At 37.8% G+C, this 12,896-nt stretch overlaps 1 protein-coding gene across 3 annotated transcripts in view; it reads right to left on the bottom strand.

The window, feature by feature from the left end:
- The window catches only part of LOC107742121 (SWI/SNF-related matrix-associated actin-dependent regulator of chromatin subfamily D member 3), a 49,531-nt gene that overhangs the window by 13,874 nt on the left and 22,761 nt on the right, over window positions 1-12,896 (bottom strand). Inside the window, exons 1-2 of one of the 3 annotated variants that reach the window (XM_016555006.1) lie at window positions 10,545-10,966; window positions 3,020-3,213 (exon numbers count right to left, since the gene is read on the bottom strand). In XM_016555006.1, the coding sequence (XP_016410492.1) occupies window positions 3,020-3,213; window positions 10,545-10,622 (272 nt within the window). In that variant the 5' untranslated portion in view covers window positions 10,623-10,966. Of the gene's footprint in view, window positions 1-3,019; window positions 3,214-10,544; window positions 10,967-12,896 lie in introns of those variants that run through there. The other 2 variants (XM_016555008.1, XM_016555007.1) reach the window with 2 other exon arrangements.

Below are 12,896 nucleotides of genomic sequence, written 5' to 3'. Positions count from 1 at the left end.
AAATACACCATATATGCCTAATAAAATAACAAATTACTTAGGCTCTACACAATTTAAATAGGTATATAAAACTGAAAATCAGCAAACACTGTGGAACCAAATAAATAAGAAACAGAACGTTTATTAGCAAAACGAATAAGAAAGCTTGGAGGCACGGCATATACACCTTGATGTAAAATATAATAAATAAAATACACAAAGTTTAAATAAAGTAATCAGCAAACATCAACAAAAATCTGACTCCTGCTCCGTGGTGCACTGTTGTTCGCGCACAGTTCGGCACGCTGCATTGAGCGTTTAGTTTTTAAAAGTGTCTGTCCTCTAAATGAACTAGGCTAAATGATTTTTGTTTCTATAAAAAAATCAAAAAGGCGGTGGGGGGGGGCGTTGCCACGGTAGGCAAATGACGTAACTGGTGTTGCGGCTTAACACCGGTATAACCGAAAACACCGTCTATCGCAGCAAGTCTAGCTGGCTGCAGATAAAATCTTAATTGTTGGTGATTTTAATATCCATGTAGATAATGAAAAAGATGAATTTTTGGGATCAGCATTTATAGACATTCTAAACTCTATTGGGGCTAGACAACGTGTCAGGACCTACATAGTCATAATCATCCTTTAGATTTAATACTATCACATGGAATTGATGTTGATGGCATTGAAATTCTGCAGCAGAGCGATGATATCAGATTATTATCCAGTCTCATGTATACTCCATATAGCCAAAGCTGCAAACTCAACTCCTTGTTACAAATATGGTAGAACCATCACTTCTACCACGAAAGACTGCTTTGTAAATAAAATTCCTGACTGGTCTCAATTCCTCAGCATATCTGATAGCTTAGAAAAACTTGATGTTGTAACAGAAACTACTCTCTCTTAAACAGACTCTCTCTTCCTAGCACTTTAGATATGGTTGCTCCTTTACGCATGAAGAAGATTAAGGAACAGTACGACACCGTGGTATAACGAGCACACTCACACACTAAAGAGAGCAGCCTGGAAAATGGAGCGCAGCTGGAAGAAAACAAAACTAGAGGTGTTTCGTATTGCATGGAGGGAAAGTACTTCCTCCTACAGAAAAGCCTTAAAAACTGCTAGATCTGCTTACTTTTCGTCTCTTTCAGAATAAACCAAACACAACCCCAGGTATTTATTCAGTACAGTGGGTAAATTAACAGACATTTCCCAACAGCACAGCAGTAATGACTTTATGAACTTCTTTACTTCCAAGATCGATACTATTAGAGATAAAATTATAACCACGTAGCCGTCAGCTACAGTATCGCATCAGATACTGCACTATAGATCCCCTGAGGAACAATTCCACTCATTCTCTGCTATAGGAGAGGAAGAGTTGTATAAATTTGTTAAATCATCTAAACCAACAACATGTATGTTAGACCCTATACCATCTAAGCTACTAAAAAAGGTGCTTCCTGAAGTCATAGATCCTCTTCTGAATATTATTAATTGGTCACTGTCATTAGGATATGTCCCAAAAACTTTCAAACTGGCTGTTATTAAGCCATTAAAAAACATGGTTCAAATCATACTTATCTGGCCATCATCAATTCGTAGCAGTGAATGATGAGGTATCATATCGATCGCAAATGCAGTATGGAGTACCACAAGGCTCAGTACTAGGACCATTGCTTTTGACGCTTTACATGATACCCTTGGGAGATATCATAAAAAAACATGGTTTTAGCTTTCACTGTTATGCTGATGATACTCAGCTCTCTATTTCTTCGCAGCACGATGAAGCATACCAATTTGCAAAACTAACAGAATGCATAGTTGATATAAAAACCTGGATGACTAGCAACTTCCTACTGCTAAATTCTGAAAAAACAGAGGTGTTAATTATCGGACCAAAAACCTCGGCATGTAATAATCTAGAACACTGTCTAACACTTGATGGCTGCTCTGTCAGTTCTTCGTCATCAGTTAGGAACCTAGGTGTGCTATTTGATAGCAATCTTTTCTTTGAAAGCCATGTTTCTAGCATTTGTAAAACAAATGTTTTTCATGCATTCATGACCTCAAGGTTAGATTATTGGAATGCTTTATTGGGTGGTTGCTCTGCGCGCTTAATAAACAAACTCCAGTTGGTCCAAAATGCAGCAGCTAGAGTTCTTACTAGAACCAGAAAGTATGACCATATTAGCCCAGTTCTGTCAAAACTGCACTGGCTCCCTATTAAACAACGTATACATTTTAAAATCTTGCTAATTACTTATAAAGCCCTGAATGGTCTAGCTCCTCAGTACTTGAGCGAGCTCTTATTGCATTATAGTTCTTCACGTCTACTGCGATCTCTGGCCATTTGTTAATACCTAGAATATCAAAATCAACTGTGGGCGGCAGATCCTTTTCCTATTTAGCACAGATCAGATGGTCACTGCAGTCATCTGGATCCAGTCCGTATCCAGTCCAGATGGTGGATCAGCACCAAGAGACGACCTCTACAGCCACGAATGTCAGCGGAGACCATGCCAAATAAGCCCCAGAGACATATCCCCTGTGAAGATCTCGTCAACTAGACGGCCATTGGCACAAGACTACAAGAACCAGACGAGTCCTCTGCTCAATCTGACTTGCATTGCAGTCTGGAATTAAACCACACCATGCAGGTTTCGTCTGGCCAGAGGAGAACTGGCCCCCCTGGTTTCTCCCAAGTTGTTTTTCTCCATTTCTGTCACCGATAGTTTTGGTTTGTTTGCCACTGGCGCCTTTGGCTTGCTTAGTTGGGGACACTTAATTTCTGGCAATATTGGCGACTTGACTGCACGGATACTATTTGAACTTACCTGAGCTGGACGATGACATCACTGACTCAATAATGAATTGACTTTAACTTAAAAATTGAGTGTTTACTATTGTCCTTTTGCATTGTCAACACACTATTCTCCTGTTTAACACCGTAAAGCTGCTTTGACACAATCTGTATTGTATAAAGCGCTATATAAATAAAGGTGACTTGACTTGATTAGTATATGTCACATTACACTTACTTCCTGTTTCGATTCTGTACGGCCTGCTGCTGTTGCATCTGCTGCTGTGAAGGAGCGGGCCGTTTGCGACTGGCTTCCATGGCCTGATTGTTAAGTCCGGGTCGGACAGCAGGGCTTCCTCCATATGGTGGTCCTGGAGGCCCCATTGGGGCCCCCTGATGAGGCATTCGTGGTCCTGGAGGCATGCCGGGCCGCTGAAAAAAAAGATGACAACAAAAGGAATGACATAAGAAAGTGACTCTGAAACAAGCGATTACAGATATACAGTGAATCGGTATAATAGTGCTTTTTAAACATACACATTAATAACTAACAATCAGTTATAAAAAATTTACTTAAAAGTAATTTGAAATGAAAGTGAAAAGTTTGAAAAATGAAAAGAATATGTGCACATTTGTGTTTAGTTTAAGTTAGGTGATGATGTAAATATATCTGTCACTGTTAGACCTATTGTAACTTACTAGTACAACAGCAGCTGTTGCTTTCCTTAACAGCAGCAGCAACTGCACACACACAACTTAAGTGCAATCTATTCAACACTTGTGACACCAGAAACAAAAGGTCACACATACAACATTTCAGGATAGTGAACAGATGACTTTGAAAGAGTAAACCCGAGTCTTGTCACACTCACACGTACATGTCTCGCCAGAGAACAGATGTATTTCAACTTTGTCTGATATAAACTCATGCTATTTAACTTTTAGCTGCAATTTAATTTCATGCGTTAGGTTGCTACTCTAATTACATCAGAATGAACAATGGTTTTAATTACAACCTGATTTTATTGAAATTACAGGAAATGTTCACTACTGAATTGAACCGCTCAATAAATAATGTAGACAAACTAAAAAACAAAATGGTGTTGCCAATATGTTAGAGTAGCATAAATATTCCACAGAATTTAACATCAAGTACAGAGATACACCACATATTAAAGAGATACTAGAGATGTAGCTGCTTTGAAACATGATATGAACTTGACATAAAAAAAAACAGTTCTCTCCAGGATATACTAATTTTCTTGGCTGCTAATACAACCGGGAAGACTTCAAATGATGGTTATGATCACAGGGTAAAAATCAGGGGGGCTATACAGATATTTTTTTTCCTGATATTAAAGTTTCACCCTTAGCTATCTGCTTAAGTAATTGATAATATATTATAGTGACATAATAAAGTCTCCAATGGCTATGGCTGCCAAGAAAAGACAAATGAAAATGTTATTGAGAGTGACAGACCTGATGGGTGCACAGGGAGTGAAGGAGTGAGACAATACAACTGATGGATGAAAGATAAAGTTTCCTATGATACTACACAACATAGTGTAGTATCTTATTGGCAACACAGCCAATAAGATGGACAGGATAGCAATAGGTTAATGACGGCAGACAGGATTTCCTTTAGAAAGAGAAAAGAAAGCAGAGTGCTAGGGTCATGGTGCTGCTAGTGAAATTGGACAGGCAATTTGAGAGCATGTCAAAGGTACGGCTTGGAGTGACAGGGCACACAAATACACAGACAGTGGTCAAAAGAAACTCCAATCAGACAAAAATAGACAAATGTACTGCAGGAAATGTACACTCCATGTCTTTCTAAAGTCATAATGAGAGGACAATGAGTTCAATGAGAATAACTGAAGTCATATCAAACAACAAAGACATGTTAAGTAAGGCAGATATAGTGACAAAACACTGAAAGGGAGAAAGCAGGACAGACCTGGATCATGGGAGAAAATAAGATGTAAAAATGCACTGATGCATCACAAAGCATAAATTCAACGCATTGATTACAGAATTTATGAATGGACTGGAATTATAGTCATATTCCATGTATTACGCATTCACTTCTTATCCATAATACAGTTCTTGACCTGTTTTCAGTTGCACCTCTGCAAGAGATGGGTCTTCAGAATAGGCTTGCCGCGATAGACGGTGCTGACGGTGATACCAGTGTTAAACCGCAACACCGGTTACGCCACTTGCCCACCGCGATGATTTAGTTTCGAAACGAAATGCAAAGCACCTGTTTGGCAATATTCTGGATTTTGAAAAGCCTGTTGACTTTTGCCGTTTATCTAAGGTGATTTTGGAAGTTTTTTTAAACATTCGTTTCTTATTTAATTGGTTCCACATTGTTTGCTGATTTTTACTTTATTTAAACTTTGTGTCATTTATTTATTTTATTTGACATCAAGGTGTATGCCGTGCCTCCAAGCTTTCTTACTCGTTTTGCTAATAAACGTTCTACGTTTCTTATTTATTTGGTTATATATTATACATGTTTACTTATTTCCAGTTTTGTATACCTATTTAAACTTTATGTAAGTTATTTGTTATTTTATTTTAGGCATTGCCTGCCCTATAGCATGGTGTATTTTTATTTGTTTTGTTAATAAAAGTTCTATGTTTTATATATAGGCTAAAGTGAGTTTGACGTTGTATTTTGTTGTTGCATTCAAGCAATTGACGCCGAACTGCCACTATTTAAAAGTTAAAGTAAAATGCACACGCCGCTTTTGCAAGCTATTTAAAAGCGAAGGAAAGCGAGAAAAAGAGGGAACCCCCCGCCCCCACGGTGATACCGGTATTACCGGTGTTGTCACACGTCGATTAACCGGCGGGAAAATTTCCTCACCGTCACAACCCTACTTCAGAATATATCTGAAAATGCTTATGAATCATACCACAATAATCAAATCAAATTCACTAATATTATCAATTATAATTGTCATCAAAGGAGGCTGTTCTCTTTTCAGTTGACTGTGAGAAGCATTTTCTTAAAATTCTGATTCATAGTCTATAAAGTAACATTTTTATCAATTGGTAAACAGAATTTACTGTAAATCACTAATATGTTTATAAAAATCTCCAATTCATTCATATGAGACATTCTGTAAAGCTTGTCTGAGTTACTGTAGCAACAGTAACCGAAGGGGACGGAGCTTAGTGAAGGGTCATTACACCAGCATTACGGTATATGCCTGCTAGGGCTGGTTCACAACAATTTTTTCCAGTCCATTTTGCTACTTTTGCATTGTTTCCTATGTAAATATACACTTGACAGATTTGTGATGTGATGTTTTTTAGTTGCACTCAAGTCTTTTGCAGCATCTCGCACATGACACAGCGTTCTAAAAAATGCAGTGCTCAAGTTGAAATGAGTTCAACTTAAAAAAAAACACGCCTTATATTCACCTTATTCCACTGCCCGCATCTTACGTTTTTCAAAACAAAAACACATTCTGTGTGAATGGCCACATCTGATTTATTAAGCATTGTTAAAAAGTTTTCTACAAAGCTGCTGGAGCCAAAGAACCACTACAGAAGAATTGAAGATCTGAAGAAGATCTGAATCAGTCAAGCTCCCTTCCTAATGGTCAAGTCATCATTTGAGATTTGACATAGTTATGTTAAACACGATTACTTTCACCTTGTGGCTACGGTGTGAGAAACCTCTTTGCACTTCAGTTAAACAGGAAGGGCTCACATTGAACTGCTGCAGATGTGGTATGTGAAACAAATATGTGAGAGTAACATCTAACTGCTGATTTTAGATGTTTTTTTTTAACTTATACAGAGGAAGTGATTGTGATGTACCTATTAATGATGTACCTTACGGGGGCTTGAGCCGTGTTACGTCTGCAGGTCAGGAGATTGATTAAATGAACTCTAGACTGTTGTGAAATAAGAGCAGACTGTGCAGTGAGCATTGAATTGCGGGGTAATGAAAGACAATGACACACAATGAGATATTTAGCATTCTATAAGGCCACACACTTGCAGGTGTAACATTTCTGTCATTCCCTGAATACTGCAGATAAACACTTTCTCTGTCTCTCAGTCTGATGTGCTGCCAGATGCTTTTAACTGTCTTTGCCTGCTGTTGAGCTGTCTTACCGTCACATTAACACAGGAAAAACTGACCAGCAGGAAAAATTATCATGTTTGATAGCTAGAGAGGAATAAAAGAGCCTTTCATCAGATTCCTCTTGTTATCAGAGTAGCGGGTTTGCGCATGAACAAAAAAACGGAACGTCCTGAAACGTACCACTTAAAATAGTTTAAACAATTACTGTCCTTTGCTGTCTCTCTCTGTGTGGCTGCTTTGTTCACAAACCACTTTGAATATAAATTTGGATGCAGGTAGGAAGGAAAACATTTTATTTGGAATATTTTCCAGCAGTCACACTATGTGGATTTGCACTTCAGAGAGAGTGGCAGTGTTTGTGCTGTCAATCAGCTTTGACTGATGAGTACTTCTGCTCGATTCCTGCTGATAAACAACAACTTTTTGCTCAAGAACATGCACGTCCCTCTGGAGTTTCTTTGCTTGCTGTTAATATGACAACTGCACAGACATCTGATTGGATAGATGACATTATCTGACTCCTGTGCTTTCCATAAGTTACTGCAGATGTTTACATTAGCAACCAAATAATCAGTTTATAAACGGACTGAACATTTTCAAGTAAACCCCTCAGTCCATCCAATTGAGATTGTTTGAAATGAAATTCCATTTCGATTGAAAGGGGCGGTGCAGATCTCTGTTAAAAAGTAACATTTTAGTCACGCTGAATCCAACTACTTTACGTGGATGAATTTATGTCTTGCCTATGTCTTAGAAACTTATCTTTGTCTTAGAAACTGGTCAGTGGAAACAAATATACAAGTCTGATTGTAAAGTTTAGGATTCATATAAACATAACTTTCAGATTCTAAAATCAGATTGGGTTATTTCGGAATGACATAAATTTGTGCATATAAACATGTTGATACACAGGACAAATTAAAGGTACTTTTATTTCATTGGATGGTTTCAAAATCACAATAATGATTTGTTGTTTGAAGCAACAAACAAAATAAGGTAAAAGTCATAGTGGTTAGACCTATTCTTATTTTGTTATTTTCAAACAGTTTATTATAGTAAATCCGTGTATTTTAAAGTGTAAAATACTGTGACTCATTTCACTGTATTTTACCATTATAGTAAGTTTGCTTTGATTACAGTGAACTGGAATGAGAGTTTCCGCTCCTAGAGTGAAATGACCTATAGGTCATCTTTATTTATCCACACGGTTACACAGTAAGACTGAGTCTGTCATTAACCAAGACTGTGTTTTATTTTGTGCCCGAGAGAGAAGGAGCAAATATAACGTGTAATGTGTATTAGAGAAACACTGAAACTGTGACACCTAATCTGAACTCGACATTGAGCCAAAACTAAATGTTTGGAAGCGGAGATCAAAAAGAAAATAAGGATCGAGACAGAATAAATCTAACAACAAGTCATCGTCTAAAGCACAGGTGATTTATCTCATGCAAAGAGACAAAATACTCTATATACAGCAAATTTCAAATACTCTGATTAGGTTGTCCAAAACAAGAGATGGTTAATACTGAACAGTATTTGCCACAGATTTCCTTCCATACAAAACAAACTTTGAGTACCCATTTCACTCATACTAGTGGCTGTTTAAACTGTTACTTAATTGCAAACCTTGATGTGCATGTACTGTTCCTTGCCTTGGGAACAAGGCTGAACCACCACATTCTTGCAGTTCAAACTATGGTCAAACATACAATGTCATGTAACAGAGAATATACAGTATAACTTTCATATGCCAGGCTTCAGACTGAGTGCAGCAGAGAAGCAGTAAGGTGAACAATAGCAAAGGTCAGGCTGGGGTAATTCAGAGAATACAGAGTCCAGAAAGAAACACAGAAGATGCAGAGGAGACGAAAACAGGCACAGGAGAGGACATAAAAGGAGAGGAAGCCAAAATAAGGAGCGGGAAACATTTGCCCAGGAACAATCAGTGCTTCGTCAAGGTTAATTAGTCTGCAGAGGCAACACCATTTTCTTCATTCATCATCCAAACTCAGCATTTATGTGTTGTTATGTGAAGTTAAAGCAGCTTAATGCAGAACTGAGGCAAATAGTGAACAAAAGGTTGTTTATGACGCCAAGACTATTACTGCAAGTGAAAAGTCTTCACTTACACAAGCACACTAGAATTAACTATTAATTATTAAGTAACTATTTTTTGTTTTGACAGAAGTTTCTTACAATCACCAACGGTGCATTTATTTGATCAAAAAAACAATACTATTGTGAACTATTGGTACAATTTAAATGAACTGTTCACTGTTTTAATATATTTTAAGATTTAATTTATTCCTGTGGTGGTAAAGTTGAATTTTCAGCATCATTACTCCAGTCTTCAGTGTCTCATGATCCTTCAGAAATCATTCTAATATGCTGTGGATAATATTATTATCCATGTTTTTGTGGTGATACATTTACAGTATATTTTGCGGAATAGAAAATAAAAAATAACAATAATCTTTTGCAACATTATAAATGTCTTTACTGTCATGTTTCATCAACTGATTGTATTCTTTCTTAATAAAAGTATTAATTTCTTTAAAAAAAACTTCCTCAGCCCAAACTTTTAAATGGTAATGTATATCTCACAGTCAATGAATAATCCTTCTATCTAATAATATAATAAAAAATCTCTTGAATACTCAAAAGTAAAAGAAATAGAAAAAACAATCAAACACAGACACCAACTAATGAAGCTCTTCAGAAATATCATAGTCTGCCACATACATGTAATAATAACAGCAATAATAATAATAATATTTAAACAATAATAATAATTATTATTATTATTAACATGGCACCTTTCTAAAAATCCAATGTTGGTTCACAAAAACAAGAAACCATATCAAGAATAAAATCACAGGGCTCAAGAAACATGAAAAGCAAGAACTAAACAAATAACAGCATGAAAATGCTGTTTTACGCATTACGCTCACTCTACTACAAACTGCTTTTTGAGATTGATCTGCTCTGGCTAGACAAAGCCCTGCTAATCACAAATAAAGATTACACCGCTACTGTACTGTACATACACAAAGGTTTAGACAATAAGTGGATCCTTACAGCCTCTTCTGCTTCAAACCTTGAATAGTATCATATAGGAAACAGCAGTCTGTGATATAGTATTATTAGTAGTAATAATTGTACTCGCTACTAGTACATCCTGTGGCTCTAGGGCTAGCTTGAATTTTTTAATAAATGACATGACAACAGACACGCTAATCTACATAGTAGATGTTATCTGAAGCACTTGATGTGTTCTTGGAGTTGTAATAACAGTGTGTTGAGTCTCACAGAGCGGCATGTGTTTTTGAATGAAAGTGCCCGTCACCTTAGGCACGCTGCAAAACGCATGCAGCCTCCAGTGACCAAGTGGCTACCTTTGGCCTTTCTTTCACGTTCGCCGATCAGTCTCGCTCTTTTTTTCTTACATGCTCATCTCCCTCATTCGCCTCTCCTCCCCACCCCGTCTCCGCTTTAGAAAGAAGAGCGGCGAGGAGCCGGGATCCGGAGGACTGGAAATAACCTTCACATGGACACCGTTCACCGCTATCAGTCAAACGCACGGGCTGTGTCTGTCAGTAGCTGAGCTCAACACACACACACACACACACACATACACCGAGAGGGTACGTACCACTCCATGGACGAGGAACTCAAATAGTTTGCTCTTGGTGGCTTTGCGAGCTCCTCCAGCGGTCTCCTCCGAAGCCATTTCCCTCTGGTCTCTCTCCACTCTGGTTCTCCCTCTCTTTTGTCTTTCCCTCTCTTCCTTTTCACCCTTCGCTCACCTCCTCAACCCCCTCCGAGGCTCCCTGCTCCACTTCCCTTACTTTCTGCTCTCTCTCTCTCCGTCTCGGAGTGTGCTGCCCTATCGAGTCTCTCACTCTCTCTGTCTCTCACACTTGCGTTTGGTTGAGCTGCCTTTCAGGAGCCCGGCTGCGAGAGAACGTGGGGGGTTGAGAGTTGGGGGTCTTTCAGGGGGGTTCCTGCTGGCCCACCATGACTGTCCCCCCTCCCCCTTTTACAAACACACTGACTGAAAAGCACACACGCTCACAGGCTGCTGCAGCTGTTGCATTCCATTGGTAGATAAGGGAATGCTCGCTGACTGGTCGCTCGCAGCCCTGCTGCGGTGTAGTTAGTCTCGCCGCTAACCAAACCCCTCCTCCTCTGCCTTCACTACTGCCCTCTCTCATGTCTTTGCTGCAGTCAAACCCAGCAATGCTTGGAACACGCTGCTCATTCTCAAAAAAAAAAAAAAATGGAGGGAGGATCCTTAAAGCAGCAGCAGTGAGGAAAACCTGCCCGTTTTCAGATTGTCTAATTGGAGGTGGATATAAAACAGGCTCAGAGGGCACTGAAGACAGATTTTTTACACTACCTGTCATATTGACCTTAATTGTCATCTGTGTTAACTAAATACTAATACCTACAATAATAATTCCTTCAGAATTTTGCTGTATTAATGGATTACGCTGTTGAAAATGTGGGTTTTGAAGCCATACCTCACCATCAGTGATAATGAACAGGCAAAATAACTCCACGATCTTCCCAAAAAAGTGCAATATCCAATACACTATTTATATTTTTATTTAACATATCCTCCTCCTATCTTATTTACATTCCCTTGCATAATTATTTCTGTATATAGATTATTTGTACATAAATATTTTGTCTATCTTGTCTATTGTGTACATAAATTAATTGACTAGTTGTATGGCGTATATGTCGACTGTCACCTGACCAGACCGGAAAACAGGTCTCATTGCTTGTGTTAACGTGTTAACAGCAGTATGAACTGATGCCGATATCTATGGACTTTTATGGTAATCAACTATGAAATAAATCAAAGCGTAAAGGCCAGAATAGGACGTCTTTTGCGCATAACCCCCATTTACAGTATTATCTGTGTTTTATGTTTTTTTTGGTGTGTGTACTGGAAGCTTCACCAAGACAAATTCCTTTGTGTGTGTGTAAGAATACTTGGCAGTAAATCTCATTCTGATTTGGATGCTGATTCAGTTGTCTCCTCATTCCCTTACTCATTTGATGAGTCAGTTTCTCAAATGTCCATGTGCCTGATTTTCCCCATAACTTCAAAGCTATGAACAAACAACATGAATTAAATATTATCAAAATATGCTCTACCATTAAGCTATACTGTCACTGTGTGAGTAGACTAGCATGTGAATGATCAATCCAGCTACAACAAATATTAACCATATTTTCCTTGTTTAAAAGTCTCTAGAAAATGTTCTGAACTGGGAAATACCGTTTGTATGAGGTATTTTTACTACTATTTGGTCACTGGTATGTAATTACATTTACTTTTAGTTATTATTCATCACTTTAAGCACAGTCCATTTTCTCTACAAATTATTACAAATAATGTCACACTTCAAGCTTATGCATATTAGCAATAAATTATGGTACTTGAGGCTGTAATTGCATATTTAGATTCGAGGGTAATAATTTAAAAAACTGAGCACTGAAAAAACATCTGTTGACCAATCATCTAAATATTGGTTGTTGTGTGATTCTTGAAATTTCATTTTTTTTTTAAAACAAACAAACAAACCAAAAAGTTAATAAATCATTTTTTTTAATTAAAATTGCTAAATAAATTTTTTACTTGAAACTGTCACTAATGGCAGGTCTCTGAAAATAGCTTTGTGGAGGAGGCTAGCCACAAAAATTCCTCCCAGTCACAAGTCGTCTCCCATCCCCCTTGACTTCTCATTTGCTTAACTATAAAAGAGCAGTGAATACTCAATCATTCAAGAGGTGTTTTAAATGACAAATTCATTCTGTGGCAAGTGTTAAATGACAGCTGAAAATCTTTACACCTGATGCCGTCAAATTAGAAACCTCTGTCAAGACATAGATGCAGACAATGGGAGAACATGGTAAAAAAAAAAAGGGCTTGACTCATTTCAAAAGAAAGTGACTCATATTTAATTAAAGATTACAAGACAAAGGTTTTTTT

Source organism: Sinocyclocheilus rhinocerous, unplaced genomic scaffold (assembly GCF_001515625.1).
Source record: "Sinocyclocheilus rhinocerous isolate Xijiao unplaced genomic scaffold, SAMN03320098_v1.1 scaffold256, whole genome shotgun sequence".
NCBI classification, from domain to species: Eukaryota; Metazoa; Chordata; class Actinopteri; order Cypriniformes; family Cyprinidae; genus Sinocyclocheilus; species Sinocyclocheilus rhinocerous.
This window is presented reverse-complemented; position numbering and strand designations above follow the sequence as displayed.